Below are 17,791 nucleotides of genomic sequence, written 5' to 3' on the forward strand. Positions count from 1 at the left end.
GGTGTCTGCCGCACCAAACTCCAATCTTTTGGTTTGCTCAACTCCGATTCTGTTGCAACACTCCCGCAACCGACGATTGAAAAACATTGCTCCCCTCGATATTTTCTTTCGACCATTCCTACTCTTCGAAGACCGACGCGACCACATCTCAACCTATTGTGACCCAATGCATTCTAGCCGCGAATAATATTTCCTCCCTGCGATCGACGCGTCCGTCCTATACATCTCTCTGGCGCAGCTGTTCGCGCCTCAGATCGCGACCAGCTTTACTTTGCACAATTTCTGAGCTTCACAGGTGTTAGAACGCCAGAGATAGCCCAGCATGACAGAGAACTTGGCCTTTGAGGGTTTAGTCCCGAATGAATACTTCACACAAGATGGCCGCTTGGGCTCTTTTCATCAAGTCTACCCTGCACCAAAGCGTCGTCAATCAGGCGCGACCAAAGGCGGGAAAAACCTCACATGGCCGCACATGAAATACTTGCTGCCAGAAGATGTATGTCTGCAGTCGGAAGAGCTTAGCAGAAGACGACGCGTGTACTAACTTGCCGCAGCTCGCGAAAGCAGGTTTCGTCTGGCGGCCGTTCCCCGAAAACCCCGATAACGTCGCATGCTTCCTCTGCAACAAATCTCTCGATGGCTGGGAAGAGGGTGATAAGCCCCTCGAAGAGCACTTGAAGCACTCTCCCGAATGCGGGTGGGCCATTGTCGCGGGTATCGAAGCCAACCTCAACGGTCTGTCATCCGAAGACCCTTCTAGTACTCGAATGATCGCGGCCAGAAAGGCGACTTTTGATGGACGTTGGCCGCACGAGGGAAAGAGAGGCTGGAAGAACAAGATCAAACAGGTCAGTCATGGAACTTTGACCCTACCTTCCTCTGCTGACTAGCTCTTAGCTCGCCGAAGCAGGGTGGAAATACACGCCTTCCCTCGAGTACAATGATATGGCAACCTGCACCTACTGCGAGCTTGCTTTGGACGGTTGGGAACAAAACGACAAGCCTATGTACGTCCCCTCAGTGTCGCGTTCGCAAGCATTATCTAATCCAATTATAGGGACGAACACTTCAACCGATCCCCCAACTGCCCGTACTTCGCTTTAGTAAATCAATACGCTTCCACGAGAAAGCCGAAGGGCAAGGCCGCCCGAGGCTCAAAGAACACATCGAGGCTATCCGTGCAATCAGTCGCGACATCGATTTCCGACATCACATCCATAACAGACGTTCCTGCGGAGTTCGATGACAGCGTTTTGACAACGACCTCCACAATGGGCGGCAAGAAAGGTACCCGTGCCAAGAAGGCCACCACGACAAAAGGCAGAAAGACCAAGGCAAAGAAGGATGAGCCTGTGGAAGTTGTCGAGGATGAGGCCATGCCGGAAGAAGACATTGCGCTACCCCCATCGAAGCCTACCCGAGGGCGCAAGCGCACGAGCGAAGAGGTGGATGATTCGGCGCTCACAGTCTCTGAGGCACCTGCACCAAAGAAGCGTGGAGGACGCGGTCGCCCCAAAGCTGCTGCTGACAGCTCGACCATCGAACAATCACAACAGGACATTAGCATTGCCGATGCACCGCCGCCGACGAAGGCAACAAAAGGCCGCAAGACTGCACGTGCGTCTGGAACGAAGGGAACACGGAAAGCCTCGGGGACTTCACAGAGGTCAAACGCATCAATGGCGTCCCTGCGAACTGCACCCGGCGCATTCCCCGAGGACGACGATGAGATTACCAGGCAGCTCGAGGCTGACCTGGAGCGTCCGCTGACGGACGACGAGGATATCATGCAAGATTCCGATTCGGAACGAAAGAAAGCTCCTGCCCCCAAGGCAAAGTCAAAGAAGAGCCACTCGGGCAAGGAGTCTGCCGGCAGCCCTGAGCCGTCAGACAACCATGAGATGTTCGACGCGGAACCGTACGTGGCAGACGAAAAGGATGTTGACGACGAATTGAAGCAACTGGAGGCCGAAATGACTATCGATGAGCCTGAGGTTCTGGAAGTTCCCAAAAAGGGGCGCAAGGCTGCGGCTCCCCGCAAGGTGTCTAAGCAGACCAAGGCTCAGAAGGCCAAGGCCGCGAAAGTGGTCGTTGAAGAAGACGAGCTAGTGGTCCCAGCAGAGCCCAGCCGCCTCGAACAGCCTGCTGACATTGAAGAGGATGAGATTAGCACTGCCACGGTGATCACGACAAAGCCTGCTCGCGCAAGCACTGGGAGGAAACGCGGACGCCCTTCAAAGGCGTCATTGGCGGCGCGTGCATCTATGGAAAGCGCTGGCAAGGTTGAAGAGATGGAAGCTATCGAGCCGGAGGCTGCAGCTGCTACTGCTGGAGTCGAGCCGGAACCTGAAGCCCAGGTTGAGCCTGAAGCTGAGATGGAGACTGAGGCCGAGGACGCGTCAGCGCGTCAGTCTTTTGCTTCGGCACGGCAAACGCCAGCACCAGTGGAGCCTCAAGACGAGCCTGAAGAGGAACACGAGGAGCTAGAGGAACCAGAGCAAGAGCTCCCCGATGAGCTTGCAGACGAGCCGGAAGAGGAAGAAGAGTCCGAGTTGGAGCAAGTAGACGAGCTTGGGCCTGAGCTTGAGTCTGAGGCACCTGAGCCCACACCAAGGAGCGCACTGAAGACGAGCTCCCCGCCACCGCTATCATCGCCCGTTCTCACCTCATCTGCTCGCCGGAGTGTGCAACATCAATCAGGCACTCCACGTATCTCTCCTGCCCAGTCTGCTCGCCAGGCGGCTGTTTCGCCCTCGCCATCTCCGCAGTCTTCAGATGCCGAGAACCAGCCTCCGTCTTCAAGACCTTCGACAACTCAAAAGCGGGTGACACATGCGCCTATTTCATCAACCCCAGCAAGACCTAACTCGCCGACCAAGCGCAAAGCTTTGGCAAGTCTTCAAAGCACCACGCCCTGGAACCCCGTTGATATTGACCTCGTCTTCGGATCCCCTGAAAAGTCGGACAAGAGGAACCCAGTCGACAGGCTTCTTCACAAAGGCAGCGAGCTGACAAGCCCTGAGATGCGCATGACAGTGGAGGAGTGGATTCACCACAACGCCAACCAGGCCGAATCGAAGCTGCGACAAGAGTGCGAGGCTATGGTTAGCAAGTTCGAGAGCGAGGGGAGCAAGGCGATGAACGTCTTGGAGGGCTTGATTGTAGATTGAGTGTTTGCATAGCGTAGTTTCGTTGGGAGCACCATTCAAAGGTTAATGATTGGACTATGATCATGATACAACAACAGACAACAATTGTGTGCGCTTACCAACAGGCTCAGTCGGCTGTTGGTAATTGGATTGGTGCAAGGCAGCAAGGTTGAATAACGACACTTTCAACCGCCTTGGGAACATAAGAGGCAATGATTGGCTCTCGAGCATTTACACATGAAAGGAGAACTGCAAGGGGGAGCGTTTTGTTCTGACAGGCAATTGTCATTATTATTATTGATTTTTAAATAATGAGGGTGTTTGATCTAATCTATGTTCATTAAGAAATCCCCTCTTAAAAATTGTTGTTTGGAATGTTTCCTCGTTCGTCTAATTCATGATCCCAGTGGTATCGTTTCCGAAATGTCGATGTTTCATTACTTGCTCACTTCACCCACTACTGTCCTTCACTTCGTTTTAATGTTGCCTTTTCTCAAACACAACTGCGTCGCCTCTGCGAGGAGCACGACTTAGGTGCAGTGCTGAACGCCGTCAGCGTGGGTGTGGCACTCCTGAGGAGCACTGGAGGTCGCCGCGGCGGTGGTGGTAGCGGCGCCAGCAGCAGCGGTAGTCGTAGGCGTAGCATCTTGGTCGTGGTCCTCCTCCTCGAGCTCGCCGGGGCATCCGACGCCGGGAGCAGCGATGTCGTAGGCCCAGACGTCAATGGCGAAGTACTGCAGCGCGTCGCTATCGACGACGGAGTAGGTGGCGTTGTTCTTTGCGAGCTCAAGTGCCTCGGCGTAGTCTTCGGCGTAGTGCTCGACGGCGCCCTCGGAGATGAGGGGCACGTGGAAGACGCGGTGGAGGAGGTCGGTGGCCCAGAAGGTGTTGAGCTTGGAGTTGGCGACGTTGTAGCCCAGGCCGCAGACGGAAGTCAGGGGGCGGCGGATCTCAAAGGAGAGGGGGCAGATGACGGTCTCCTGGGAGGCGTTGGCGCCGCGCCAGTGACCCGCCCAGCCGGACTGGGTGGCGCAGTTGCGGTCCGGGTCGTCGCAGCGGAAGGTCATGCCGTTCTTGTCGGCGTTGACGACGCGGTCGTACCAGCCGACGGGGGTGGCGGTGGACGAGTTGCCAAAGTACTTGCGGACGTGCTCGGAGCTGTTGCCGAAGCGGAGGATGTGGTCGCGGGCGTGGGCGGCGAGCTGCTGGGCCTCGGCGAGGCCGACCTCGAGCTGGGCGCGGAGGGTTGAGTTGCAGGACTGGTGGATGGGGAAGGTCTTTTGCCAGCCGGCGGACCAGTCGTAGGGGACTTGCGGGGTGGAGGCCGGGGCCGCGGGGACGGAGACGGTCTCGGAGGTGGGGGAGGAGGCCTGGCGGCGCGCGAGGGGAGTCGCGTCCGTGAGGGCGGAGAGCAGCAGGGCTGCAGAGGCGAGGCTGTACTTCATATTGACTGGTGTGTTTTGAGGCTGAAAAGCTTGAAAGTGCTATGGTGGACGGACTGATGAAAGTCTTGTTGAATATGAGCTTGAGCTTTGGACTTGGAGCTTAGGAAACAGCTTGAAGAAAGGAGCTTGATCTTAAAGAATGCGAGGTATGTGATGGTCTTTTATATCTGCAAGCTCGCCATGTGCATGAGAATTTTCTCTGTCGGTCCCATCGCCTCGGGTCTCCAATGGTGCTCGAGAGGCTCTTCGAGATGTCGAGCCAAGACCTGCTAGCCATGCTATGCTTGCTTGCCTGGGCAGATTCGTTGCTCATGTCCACAAGTAGGCAAATCCTTCCATCCTAGCCAGGTTGTAAAGTCCGTTGGGCATGTGCCACCCCGTCTGGTTGCCCTCTTCCTCCGAATTCTGCGTTCGTCGCCAGCCATCTCTGCTGCTCGTTGCAGTTGGATAATCCCTCCATCTTGCCCGGTTCCCCTCTCGTCGTATGCTCGTCAACAAGCTTCTTTGATGAAAAGGATCCAATATTACGCCAGTGGAGCCCATGTCGTCGGTCACGATTGCCTTCTTAGAACACTCTTGGCCATGCGTGAGGTATTAGTCGGGTGTCGCCAAGGCGTGGGCAGCTCTGTGCCAAGCTCACGATCACCTTGATGTTCTTGAGGTCGATTGGCCAATGGACCACATGGCGAATGGCAAGTCTCGGTCGTAGAGACTCGACTCCACGGCCAAGAAGTGCTAAGTCGTGTTGGCTCGTGAATTCGCTGACGTTGGGGCGGACTTTTACAGCTGGAAGCTGAGTCGCCCGGTGGCCATCCGGGTTCTCGGACCCCCGCTCGACTCGGAGGACATCAAGGTGTCGGAACCGGGGTCCGGCATAGACCCGCTTTTTGTTTTGTTTTCGTTCTCTTGTTTCCCGCCCCGCCTCGGTCGTCTGCTCTTCTTGTTTGCAATTGTTGGGCTTTTGTTCAGCTTGTGGGCTACATGCTTGTCAACTTTGTCTAACAACTGACAAGTGTAACCCTACATGTTCCTCTCCCCTCCCTCTACACAAGATCAGCCACGCGATGTGATCAAGACATCACTCTCATGGACCGCGGAGACCCCGAGACAGTCCATTAGCACTTCCAGCCGCTTGGTAATACTAGTATCTAAGTGGCTACGTTGTGGCATGCGCGAATAGCGTTGGCGGATGTAACTCTATTGCGTAAAGTAGGCGTCGAACACCTGCAGGACCTTGCTTCCGTCGCGGGGGTTCCCGTTGTTCTGTCGTTGGTCGTGGTCCAGGAGCGCGGTTTTCGCCTTCAACACTTCATGGCTGCGGCCGGTTCTTGCCTTGAGGGATTTATGAATTCCTTGGGCAGGGTATGCGACGAGTCCGAACATTGCTAGCCACGCCGCCGGGTTAGCTTAGACCGAAAACTCTTGCCAAACTTGATCTGCTCTAGGTGAAATCAGTCAAGGTTTGTTTGCTTACCAGCTCCTGGCTTGAGAATAAGGCCGAAGGACCCCGTGGCAACTCCCTTTGCTAGACCAAGAGCACCTCCTTCCTTCGCGCCTTTGTAGGGATCGGTGAAGACACCCGTCAGTCCGTCATAGAATCCGGTTCCAAAGGTCTGAGTGCACGTCAGCCGTGGTCTTGGATGATCTCATCTGATAACTAAGCTTACCTTTGCGGCTACAGCTCCTCCGCTCTTCCAGTCTTCTACCTTGCCATTGTCTCGTACCCTGTCGCCGTACAGACTGGGAGCGTTGTGCAGGCCTTCTGTGATGGCAAGCGGCATACTCACGAGACCGCCCTTGACGATCGCTCCAGACATGGAGGCGAATCCCTTACCGACGGCCATTGCGGCTGCACCGCTTGCTGGGCCAGCCTCGTGACCAGAGGCGCGGGAACGCTTGTACTCCTTCCATGGATCAATGAAGGTGCCGCCTAGAGCGACGGTGAAGTCGGTGACGGTGCCCAGGAGTGAAGAGGCACCCCCGGTGATGGGATCCCATCGTTTCACATCGGTGTCGTATTCTTTCGTTCGTAGAGGCTTCAAGTCAGACATCTTCATCTTCTTCGCAACGATCAGAGCTGATGCTGCTTGGTTCGAAAGCCTCATCCGCTTGGTGCCCGTTTTGGACTGCGTTTCAAACAGCCAGGCGGCGCGCTGACCAGCAATCAGATCACAGCCGAGATCGCTGGCAGGAATATTACGATGGAACGATGCTGTGGCGGTATCGACGCCGCGTTCTTGCCGCATGGCGCTGGCTACTTCTTGGACCGCACGACGTGCTTCGGGCGATAGACAATACTGAATAGCCTCCACGAGCTTCTACGTGTGGAGCTCCTTTTGAGGAATCGGTAAGGGTCCTGCTCCTGACTTTGCAATGACCCGACCCCAAAACGGCTGGTCGCCGAAGAACGGCACAATGATAGTCGGTCGCGCGTTGATCAGACCACAAGCTGTCGTTCCAGCTCCTCCATGATGCACCACGGCTGACACTCGTTTGAATAGCCACTCATGTGGACAATCTCCGAGATAGAACACGCTGTCTGTGTTTGACTTCCCCTCGCCGAGCTTGCTCCATCCTCGCGAAATGATGACACGGATGCCGCAAATACCTGCGGCCTCGAGAATTACGTCTGTCAAACGTCCTGGGTCATCGACAACGATACTACCGAACCCAACATACAACGGAGGCGGACCGGCTGAAAGAAAGGCGTCTAAGTCGGCAGGTGGCTTGTAGGATGGCTCGTCGCGCATGAAGAAGCCGCAAACGTCAATCTCAGGACCCCAATCGGCAGGCTTAGGAACCACGGCCGGCGACCAGCAGTATGTGTGCGGGATTTTGAGAAACGTTGTCACGCCTGGTCCCATGCTGGCGGGAATCGGCGCGAGCTGGAGATCTTTCCTTCGCCAGCTGTTGATGACATCGCCCAGACCCTGCCAGGTCATCAACTCTACGACGCCATACGACAGCCAATTGGTGACCTGTGGCTCCAGGTCCTTGCTGCGTTGGATATTTGCTAGCGGGTGAGGGAAAGCACGAGTTGCTGTCCAGGGCATGGTGAACATGATGTGGGCTGGAATCCCGAGGGCTTGCGCACAATGTACATGGGCGAAGCTTGGGGGGTTCGCGATGATGGCGTCGGCTACGAACGGTCGGTTGCTGATGGGATCGGGATCAATGCAGGAACGCCAGCATCCGTGGAGCATTTCGCGTATCATTCGTCGTTTCTTCCCCACGTCGCCGCCCTTAAGAGACTCCATAGAGGGAATCAGACCAGGATTTCGGACCATGTACTTGATATCCGTCAGTGGCAAGCGCAGGAAATGGGAGATTCAAGGAGGAAACGCAAGACTTACCGACATCAAGTCGGCGGGATCTCCGCCAATCGGGAAGAATTCTAAGCCAGAGTCGGTCACGAATTTGGCAAAGGTGTCATGCGTGGCTAGGCGAACCCGATGGCCGTAACGGCGGAGAGCTGTGCCAAGTGCTATGAATGGCTGAACGTCACCTGGTTACACTGGCATTAGTAGGCAGCATCCACAAGTCAAGCTTCACGGCCATTTACCGTGAGGAACTCACCGCGGCTACCCACAACCTGTATCACGACGTTCAGGAAGGGTACGGGCTTGAGGTTGATGTTCGACAACGCAGTATCCTCGGCTGCGGGGAACGGGGGAAGCTGCTCCCACAGCTCCACTGGGTTCTGCGACTGAAAGTTGATGTTCACATGGCCGTCAGCTGCTTGAAGGTCAGTCCCAAGTACGGAGTATGCAAAAGGGCATGCTATTCTGACACTGTATTGCAGCCTCGCTAGACAACAGCGCCCCGGTGGAGTGCAGCTCGTATGGAGGAGGGACGTTGCAGAGAGATTCGGCGTCCTCCGTCTCGGCAGTCGCCAAACTTCTTTTCGAGTCTATGATAGACATGTTTTCCGTAATTGGCAAAGCGGCAGTTGCAGTAATGGACAATCAGAGTATGATGCGAAAGGGCATCGATGAATTTATACGACATCATTGAAGATCCGCGCCGAAAACAGTAGATTTGACGATGGACTCAGGTTTGCGTAAGCGGCGCTGAAGCGGAGTTTTCTCTACATCGCCGGAACGCCGTTTGAGGCTGATGCCGGACCGCAGCATGTTAGTGGCTCGCATTGTACGCGTGTTCGCTCTTTCTCGTTCTTTACAAGCAAAGCTGGTGTTGGAATTCCACCGTTTCGGCATTGCCGTTGGTGAGAACCCATCGCGCTGCGAATAGTGCGGATAGTGACGTGGGTTTTCCGAGTTTACGAGGTGCTCGCAATGCTCGGGTTCTAATGATGAATGAGACGAAGTTGCGATGCTTTCGTATCAGTTTCGGGTGACGGATCTCCACTTGGAGGTAAACAGCCACATTTTCCATCAGCCACACATCGAGAGAAAAACCAGCCACTACTTGTGTAGCAAGTGGCTCGTGCAGTGGCTGAGCTCACGTGGCGGTTGATGACTGATCATAGATGAGGATGATGCTTAATTCTTTTCTCTCCTTTTGAGGACCTCGGAAGTAAAATCATTGTGCAAGAACCACTAGGTAGAACTCGTGTATCCATAGTACGGAGACCCCACGGACGCGGCTTGGCATGGCATTGACAGCATGACTGACATGACATGACTGACATGACATGACTGACCCTTGACACGCCAAGTTGGCGTGTAAGACGTTAATCGACAGGGCTGTTTAAGGTTTCGCGGACCAAAACTCTAGGGAATGAGCCGCTAAATATAATCAGACGAAGCAACGCAGGTACCACTCGGGCGGGACGAACACGTCGTTGAGAACCACTTTCACCGTGGTTTCCACGTTGAATAAGGACAATCTCCCAATCTCTCCGCTGGACTGATTGATCATCACAAGAACGGTTTATTCGATCTCACTGAATCAGCAAGGCAATCCCATCATGGCTAACGAAGCAACACCAACCGCCATTTTGTGGGACTGGGATCAGTCAGATCTCACAGCAGCCATCGAGGACATGCGACGACTGGTGGGCAACGTATCACATCTTGCCGCCACCAAAGACGTCACACTGCGCGGTGTCAGGGCGGCGAAGGATTCTCAGGCCGCATTACTTGCAAAAAGTCTCACTTCAAGCGATAAAGCTACAATCAAATCGTGGATCACTGAGTCCCGCCTGCCGACCGAACGAACTGAGGCACTCTTACAGGAACCAGAGGTTTCGCTCGCACATAACACCGCCATCCTGTTATCGCGGCTCCCAGCTCTCAAGACGCTTGAGGTGCAGACCTATGACCGGAACGACCACGACGAATGGACACAATCCCGCCCACCCGGGGATGGTTTCTTGAATCTTTTGAGCCAATTAGTCGCTTCGAACTCTATTGCAGGCTCTTCTTTCAGCAATGTGGAAATAATCAAGGTTTTAGTTCCAACCCCTGACGGAGATTCAGCAAACGAGTTCAACTTTTACGTCTACGCTGAGAATATTCTCCCCTTCTTTTACCTTCCGCAAGTTCGAACTCTTGAGCTTCATCGAGTGGAAGATGGAGGGCAATCAATCATCTGGCCTGCTCCTCATCCGAAGCCATCTGCAGCTACACTGGAAGAGCTGGTTCTGAGCAGATGCCAGCTCTCCGAGGAGAACGTTGGCCAACTCTTGCAAGCTTCCCCGAATCTCAAGACATTCCGTTGCGAATACGTTATTGACGCTGAGTACGCGTCTGACTGGGTAGACTTGGAGGCACTGAGGAGTTCGCTCGACACACTGAAAGCATCACTCGAAGAGCTCTCCTTTGCTCTGACGCTATGGACGTCCACGGCCATCGATTGCGGCGAAGTCGGGCCCTGGGGAATCCGCGGCTCATTCGCGTCACTCAAGGACTTCTCGCGACTAACTCGTCTCTCCATCTCTCTACCGGTACTCCTCGGCTGGGAAACAAAAGGCTCGTCAAAGCTGGTGGATGTACTCCCCGAGGGCCTCCAGGCTTTGACTATCACCAACGAAATGTTCTTCTGGTGGCATTATCGATGGGACGACCTCGATTGGGAGGAAGATGACCCGGTGGTTCCCATGTGGCAGTCACTTGAGGCCAAGATTGTCGAGTATCTGGACAGCCGGCCCCGACACTTGAAGGAACTGAAGTTGGAGATTTCAATGGTTGGCGAGGAGCAACGGGCAGAGGAGATGAAGGCCAACTTGATCGGCAAAGGATCTGAAGCTGGAATAACTGTCACCGTAGAGTTGAAGCCATAGATAGGCAAGGGTCTTAGAGGCTTGTCACTGTAAAAATCTGATTCTGATACCAAGAGATTCACCGTGTCTGCCTTTTCTTTCTGCATCGATATTTACAACAGTGTGCCTGAAGCCAACATCACCGGTGACATCACAAGATGGGACAAGTGTTTGAACTAATGAAATATTTTGACTGTAGACTAAGTGATATCTCTAGACCAACTAGAAGAAGGAAAGGCTCAAGTTCGTTGGTCAAATTTCCCCCGCAACAACCGTCATTATTATCCACGCAACCTCTGCACGCGTCTAGCACGGGCATCCATCACCGCCACCACAAGCATTGCAATCAGAGTGGTGCTGGAAATTGCAAACAAACACACCAAGACCGCTCGCGCCACCCAAGCAGTTCAAGCACTTAAGCGCAGCAGCCTGACAGTTCGGCAGCACGCCGGGAATCGTCTCAGGCATAGACGGAGTGCTCGGGACAGGAACAGCGCAACCAGCAGCCTCGGTGGCACCAAACTCCTTGTCGCCGACAGTCGCGGCGTTGTCCTCGGCCAGACGCCACATGACGAGGTTAGCAATCACGGCGTGGCCGCCGGGACGCGGGTGGAACACTCTCTTGATCTCGTCGCCGATGAAGTCAGAGACCTCAATGTTGTTGCGGCCCCTGAAGGCCGGGTCCGCGGCGCTGTTGTCGGCGAGGGAGATGACGAGGCTTGAGTTGCGCTTGCGCGCTTCCGTGATTTGGTCGGCGATGTATTGCTCCATTGACGGCGACGCAGCCGTGCCCTGGCGGACTTCCAGGACGGGTGTCTTTGTGTTAGACTTGGTGGTTTGTCTGCGAGGGAACGAGCTCCAGATTTGTCCAGCGCGCTTAGAGAGGATGGACAAGAGGCCCAGCTTGCTACTGCGCATCTCCAGAGATGAATCAACGTCGCCAATCGTGGGGGTCGCACGAGGAAGCATCTGGTCGTTGTTGAAAGATGCGACCTCGGGCTCACGTCTCGCGAGGGTGGTATCGTCGTTCTTGCTAGACCACTCGAAGAAGAGAAGACCATCACGGTTTCCGTTGGGCTCCTTGGTGGCACCCTCGCAGAAACGGCCCTGAAGCACGGAGAAGTACTGGTTGTAGTCGACAAATTCGAACGAGGCACCGGCTCTCCTAACCGCGGCCTCGATAACGTTGTTGACGGCGGTCGTGAGCTCGTTCATTAGCGTTCTGCGCTCAGTGGTGAGCTTCTGCTTGTTAGCGCTGTTGAACCAGAACGACCAGCTGACGTCGTCGCAGGCAGTTGTGGTGTTGTCAAAGAAGTTGGCGTAGCCCGTGACGTAAATCTTGCGGCCCGGGTTGATCTTGTTCTTAAGACCAGCGTACAGCTTGTCCAAGTTGCCTGGCAGAGTATCTCGGATGAGGTTCAGCGTTGCCTGCATCTCGTCGGGGCAGTTGGCAAAGGGGTTCCACTGGAAGATGCAAGCATTGAGGATGCTGGTCAGGCCGACGTCGTTGCCGCCGGCGCTGACGGTGATGATGTCGTAGCCGGTACCCAGCGCGGAGACCTGGTTGGCAAGGATCTCGGGGGCGGTGGCGCCAGAGCAGGCAAGAAACTCGAACTGAGCAGACTCGGGCATGAGTTCGTGGGATTGCATGTAGGCTGGGTACGACTGGTCGTAACGAGCGCAGGTGGTTGAGCTGTTGGGATACGGCGAACCGGAGCCAATGCCGGCGGAGCTATTCAAGACAATCAAATTAGAATGATGAGCGCTGGCCATCTGGTTGGAGGGGAACTCACTAAGAATCACCAATAGCAGCCCACTTCTTCACCCATGAGAGGTCATAAGGGTCTGCGGGAGCAGGCTGGGCGGTATCCCAGCCCTGATCGCAGAAGCAGGTACCTCTGTTAGATAGGCAGGTTAGTTACCATTGACATTGTTGGATCATGTGAAGAGACTCCAACTTACCCTTCACCACACCATGCGCCACCACGGTCGGTGCCACATTTTGTGAGGCAAGGTGATTGATCAGGGCAGCTGTAAACACATGTGTCTTGAACAATCTCCCTGGAACGATGTTAGTGCTTGTAGAAGACGTGCTATAACATGGTATACTCACTCAGCAAACTTCTGAACCTTGAGGCAACGATGAGGTGCGGTAGAATCTTTCAGGCACTGGTCAAAGTTGGCCGTGCTGCACTGGTCGATAGCTCCAAAGACCTCCTCGGCCGTTGAGTCGCTCTGAGCAAGTGCGAGCCCGGCAAGGAGCCCGAGACTCAATGTGTAAGCCTTCATGTTTGGCTAAGAACAAAAAAGAGTGACTTTGAAATCAGAAGCGCAGGTTGATGCTGAATGAGTGGAATGGCTTGCTCAAATCCCCAAACAAACCCATCAACGACACGGCGGTGGTTGCATGACTATAACTGCTGTTGCAGCATGAACCATTCGCAACTTGTCTCCGCGCCAAGCGGGCTGCAATGTATGATGGATCTGGAACATCTCAAAGTGCCTTAGTCTCTATTCCCTTAATTAACTCTAAGCGTCTTGTCGTGGCGGTGCGTACCGGTGCTCGGGCCGAAGAGCGAGTCAGTGTCGTCAGGTATCGTACGGGCACTCGCCGACTACATACGGAATACGGACATCATAAATGAAGCAAAGGCCCTCGGCAGCCCCGGGCGTATCATATTTCTGCTCGTTATTTCCTTTTACTTTGCTGCCCGCAACAGCGCCGTGGCGGTTGAGATTGATTTTGAGTTTTACGGTTTTACCGCCTTGCCGGCAACCGCGCGCGCCAAGATCAAGGCTGTCACAACATGAGACGAAACTCCTCCGCCCCAAGAGCCAAGGCCACCAAGATAACCGGGCATACCGTCGTGATTACCTGCCCACTGATATGTATACTCGTATATCTAATAAGCTATACTCTTCTTGTCAATCGGTCTGCCCACACGTGGATTTCGCTCCCAGCGTCGCCTACAACCGCCGCGGGCGCCGACTCTAATTAGCCTTACTGTTCCTTAAACTCTATCTCCCTTAACGTACTAGATCGGTTCCGTCGGGCAAGTATTTCCACTCCGACGCCGGTTTTGGGGGCTATTATTGGTATGGGTTTGACTTCGACCTTTAATCAACGTCAGGCGAACTAATGGCCCTGGCCAACTCTTGCTGGGATGTTGAGAAAGCTGTCAAATTACTGCCAAGAAACAGTTTAGTTTACAAGTCAGTCACAGAGTTCGGAGCAGTTGTTCGTAAGTCCATCTGACAAATAACTTAACTATGTCATGGGCAACTCAGCCCGGTTTCTGAAGGTAAGTCAAACCCCCCACTTCCCGGCACCCCCCTGTTTCTGGCACCCACAAAAACGCGAAAATCCACCACAACGCAATGCCCACCCCCAACCTCCTTTTATCACAACATTTTCAATTCGAGTCCAAATGGGCTCATTTTTTGCACATACCTTCTTCTATATCTAATGCCTCAATATACCGAAGATCAGCTTCGTCAGGCTCTCGAGGACATCTCAAACGGCAAGAGTCAAAAGAGAGCCTCATTGGAGTATGGGATACCACGATCAACCCTCCAACTACGTCTCCAAGGTGGTCAGACTAGGAAAGTGGCTTTGCTGACTGGCAGAGGCTGTCTCCTGACCAGGAGAGTAAGCTGGCACAATGGGTTCGCATTCAGGCTTCGCTGGGCCTCGCACCAACGCACCAACAGGTGAAGGAATTCGCAGAGCGAGTTCTGGCTGCTGCTGGGGATACCAAACCATTAGGAAAAGGCTGGATCTATGCCTTCGTGAGAAGGAACCCTATCATTAAGGTTCAGAGAAGTCGTTCCATCGATTCTAGACGCGTTAATGGGGCATCTACTGAGGTCATTAGGAACTGGTTTAAGTTCCTTGCTATCCCTGAGATCAAGGACATCAAACCAGCCAACAGATATAATATGGATGAGACTGGCATCCTCGAGGGTCAGGGAGCTAATGGGTTAGTGCTGGGCATGGCTGAGACGACGTCTGTTCGCAAGAAACAACCTGGGTCGAGGGCATGGGTCTCTATCATTGAGTGTATCTCAGCCTTGGGTAGGGCACTTCGTCCTCTTATCATTTTCAAGGGAAGACGGTCCAACAACAGTGGTTTCCATTACATCTGGTTCCATACGATGGGTGGGAGTTTACAGCAACAGATAATGGCTGGACTACAGACTTAACTGCCATTGAATGGTTAGAGAAGGTGTTTATCCCACAGACTATGCCCGAGGCTGAGGGCGAGGCTCGACTGTTGATTGTGGATGGGCATGGGAGTCATACGACGACAGACTTCATGTGGAATTGCTATATTAACAATATCCATTTACTGTTCTTACCACCACACTCCTCTCATGTCCTCCAGCCACTTGACCAGTCTGTCTTCAGCCCTGTTAAGTCAGCCTATCGGAAGGAGCTCGGTTACTTGTCTCAATGGAACGACTCTACCATTATAGGTAAAAGGAACTTCCTGGACTGTTACCAGAAGGCTCGACTTGCTGGTCTATCAGTCTCGAACATCAGAAGTGGTTGGAAGTGGACTGGTCTACACCCTGTAGCGATGGTTAAGCCCCTGATGAACCCTATGGTATTACCTGAGCCTTCTGCTAAGCCCACCACACCCAAACCAACCAGTCGGGGCAAAAGCGATGCCATAATGGTCAACAAACTACCCCTGTTGAGCCATGGGATTCTGCTTCCTCTGCAGTGGTCTGGTCGACACCAGGAAGCTGGCAGAGCTCAGCGGTCAACTGCACTTATACACCCAACTCGACAATGATACCAGCACTCAACGGCTGCTGTTCAGGAAGGTGAAAAAGGCTTCACAGAGCAGGCCTGGCAACTGGCAGCTGCCCAGCAGCTGGCTCACCTGAGGCTCAAGTTACCAACGCTGCAGTTAGGAAGAGGAAGACTGTTCAGATCGATCCCAACACGAAGTTTGCGAACATCAGGGATATCCATCGGGCTCAAATCGAAGCGGGTGAAAAGGAGGTTATTACGGCTGAATCCAGCGACTCTGAATGCCCTAGTGAGGCTGGCAGTTGTATTGTAGTGGGTGTGGTTGAGGATCAATAGTTAATAGTAATGAGGAGGTTGGGTTGTGATCCCATCGTTTTTGTGGGTGCCAGAAACAGGGGGGTGCCAGGAAGTGGGGGGTTTGACTTACCGTGTGTCTCTCTCATGATGCTATAACCATCGTCGCATCATACTGTCACTCTCTTGAACTCCTCCGCGGTTTCGCGTCAATTCATTCCTTATCCGGCTTTCCGCCCTTACACTCTTTTTGCCAGTCTATTACTGGAAGTCCTGCTCCAGAATCTCAAGTAGTCTCAAAGTAACCCACGATGTGGTTTAACGCCGGCGGTAGCTGGGGAGCCAGTCTCTCATCACTCTTTTTGCTCTTCACCCTCATCCTCAACGTCGCTGCTCAGACGTTCGGAATCACCCTCGACAAGGCCGCGCGCGACGATGCACAACGTTTCGTTTACTCCGCCAAGCTCACCTTTGAGCAAGACACCGGAACGCTCTTCAGCGATGGTCAGCTCTACGGGCTCGCTCGTGCAGCCTTCAACGAAATGCAGACAAAGTTCAATGCGGATAGAGTCCGCTTCAACAGACAACCCGTCATGATGGCCGCCATGGCCCTCGGCAAGGACGTCTATCTGTCTTCCAACCTAAAGGGTGGGCCCTTCTTGTATACCTATGCGGACTCGCGTCTTAAGCCTCAGGTTGTCGTTGCGCTTGAGCGATGTCAGACTAGCTTGCAGGACGCGGCAAGGCGTGGCACCACCGTTGATAAGCAGCACCGAACACAGGCCAGCTGCGCCGAGGTCGCCGCTGTTCATCAGGTTAGTTCTACTCCAACTAGACATGATATTCACTTACCCCGATCGATGGCATACTGACGCTTTGTTAGTACTACTTGGACGACGCCGTTACTGAAGCTGCTCGCAACGATCCTCCTCCGACACGCATTGTCGCCTATGGCAAGGCCGGTCAAGATGGCCCCATTGGACGTAAGTCAACTTGTTTATGGAGCATGTGAGAGTAAAAATGAGTTTGCTGACTTTCTTTCCTTGCAGCTCAAAATGCATGCGGTGGTGGCGATGTTGTAAAGAACGGCGTCCTCACTTGGGGATGCAAGCAATTCATGGCCGATGAACAAATCACTGTGCCGCGGAAACCGACCAACAACCTCAACTTGAACCTGCCCAATCCCTTCCCTAAGTTTACTACAACACAAGTCAGTGTCATGTGCCCTGGACATAAGAAGCCTTAATAGTCCACGACCCAATCACCAGACGGGATGCAGGGGTTATTTGTCGTGGTAGTGGGTTGCTCAATTGGCTCTGGGATATGATATCGAATCATCGACTCATTGGATAAGGGCTAAGAATTCTGCAAACACTCAATAGTATAATGAGATCACAGACTAGAAATGCTTTACACACATCACTATTTCTGGGAGTATTGCAAAGCATGTCCGGGTGAGCACAATTGGGGACGTCTACATCATCGGACGGACGCTTACAATTCGCACAAGCTTATTGATGTCTGTATTACCATTGCAAATATTTATACATCGGGAGCTACGCCTAAAGGCACTGGGAAATCTTTGAGCTTCTAATATTTGGGCCCAAATATCTTTCCACATGAACGAGTGCATGTCCATGTTCTGGATATATGCATCAAAGCCAGGAGAATATTGATAGACAAAAGTTAATCCTCCCTCGCCCATCCCTTATTATGACTTTGCCAGCTTTCCAGAGACTCTCTCGCGGTGGGCCCTCACAGCAGCATCGACTCTGCTAGACTGGTATGGTAAGAAGACGAGCCTATTGCCGTCTTCAAGGGGCTCGGCCTGAAACCTCGCAAGGCGCTGTTGCTGAAGTCTGGCGGCTTCACTATTCTGATCGATTGCGGAATTCTGAGAGGATCCGCCTGCCGTTGTCGT

The 17,791-nt window shown here is 53.6% G+C and overlaps 6 protein-coding genes across 6 annotated transcripts; 3 read left to right on the plus strand and 3 right to left on the minus strand.

Annotated features, from left to right (window-relative positions):
• Positions 1-100: 100 nt before the first annotated feature.
• HER10_EVM0007987 (AT hook domain-containing protein) lies at positions 101-3,170 on the plus strand (the record flags this gene model as incomplete). The annotated part of the gene is made up of 4 exons (XM_035477525.1): positions 101-496; positions 555-848; positions 898-1,007; positions 1,058-3,170. The coding sequence occupies exons 1-4, from the start codon at positions 323-325 to the stop codon at positions 3,168-3,170; spliced, it is 2,691 nt and encodes an 896-aa protein (XP_035331634.1). The 5' UTR covers positions 101-322.
• Positions 3,171-3,679: 509 nt separating this feature from the next.
• HER10_EVM0006273 (uncharacterized protein) lies at positions 3,680-4,594 on the minus strand (the record flags this gene model as incomplete). The annotated part of the gene is made up of 1 exon (XM_035475864.1): positions 3,680-4,594. The coding sequence occupies one exon, from the start codon at positions 4,592-4,594 to the stop codon at positions 3,680-3,682; it is 915 nt and encodes a 304-aa protein (XP_035331521.1).
• A 1,197-nt stretch (positions 4,595-5,791) lies between these two features.
• On the minus strand, positions 5,792-8,517 carry HER10_EVM0005065 (uncharacterized protein; the record flags this gene model as incomplete). Its single annotated transcript, XM_035474690.1, has 7 exons — positions 5,792-5,979; positions 6,069-6,207; positions 6,262-6,912; positions 6,973-7,884; positions 7,948-8,099; positions 8,171-8,329; positions 8,385-8,517. The coding sequence occupies 7 exons, from the start codon at positions 8,515-8,517 to the stop codon at positions 5,792-5,794; spliced, it is 2,334 nt and encodes a 777-aa protein (XP_035331453.1).
• Positions 8,518-9,394: 877 nt separating this feature from the next.
• Positions 9,395-10,848, plus strand: HER10_EVM0007779 (uncharacterized protein). Its single transcript, XM_035477324.1, has one exon. The coding sequence runs from the start codon at positions 9,525-9,527 to the stop codon at positions 10,836-10,838; it is 1,314 nt and encodes a 437-aa protein (XP_035331619.1). The 5' UTR covers positions 9,395-9,524; the 3' UTR covers positions 10,839-10,848.
• Positions 10,849-11,079: 231 nt separating this feature from the next.
• On the minus strand, positions 11,080-13,369 carry HER10_EVM0004122 (uncharacterized protein). The gene is made up of 4 exons (XM_035473775.1): positions 12,931-13,369; positions 12,780-12,878; positions 12,611-12,715; positions 11,080-12,549 (listed from the first exon to the last, which is right to left on the minus strand). The coding sequence occupies exons 1-4, from the start codon at positions 13,104-13,106 to the stop codon at positions 11,124-11,126; spliced, it is 1,806 nt and encodes a 601-aa protein (XP_035331395.1). The 5' UTR covers positions 13,107-13,369; the 3' UTR covers positions 11,080-11,123.
• Positions 13,370-16,181: 2,812 nt separating this feature from the next.
• HER10_EVM0003246 (uncharacterized protein) lies at positions 16,182-17,116 on the plus strand (the record flags this gene model as incomplete). The annotated part of the gene is made up of 3 exons (XM_035472930.1): positions 16,182-16,685; positions 16,754-16,853; positions 16,920-17,116. 3 exons carry the CDS (start codon positions 16,182-16,184, stop codon positions 17,114-17,116), a joined length of 801 nt encoding a protein of 266 aa, XP_035331340.1.
• Between the last annotated feature and the right edge of the window lie 675 nt (positions 17,117-17,791).

The sequence above is a fragment of the Colletotrichum scovillei genome, assembly GCF_011075155.1.
Source record: "Colletotrichum scovillei strain TJNH1 chromosome Unknown Contig00007, whole genome shotgun sequence".
NCBI lineage: Eukaryota > Fungi > Ascomycota > Sordariomycetes > Glomerellales > Glomerellaceae > Colletotrichum > Colletotrichum scovillei.

Coding starts and splice junctions, on each gene's coding strand:
- HER10_EVM0007779 (XM_035477324.1), top strand. CDS start 9,525: ATGGCTAACGAAGCAACACCAACCGCCATTTTGTGGGACTGGGATCAG.
- HER10_EVM0004122 (XM_035473775.1), bottom strand. CDS start 13,106: ATGAAGGCTTACACATTGAGTCTCGGGCTCCTTGCCGGGCTCGCACTT. Junction 12,879..12,930: donor AAGGTTCAGAAGTTTGCTGA/GTGAGTATACCA, acceptor ACATCGTTCCAG/GGAGATTGTTCAAGACACAT. Junction 12,550..12,610: donor GCTGCTATTGGTGATTCTTA/GTGAGTTCCCCT, acceptor TGTCTTGAATAG/CTCCGCCGGCATTGGCTCCG.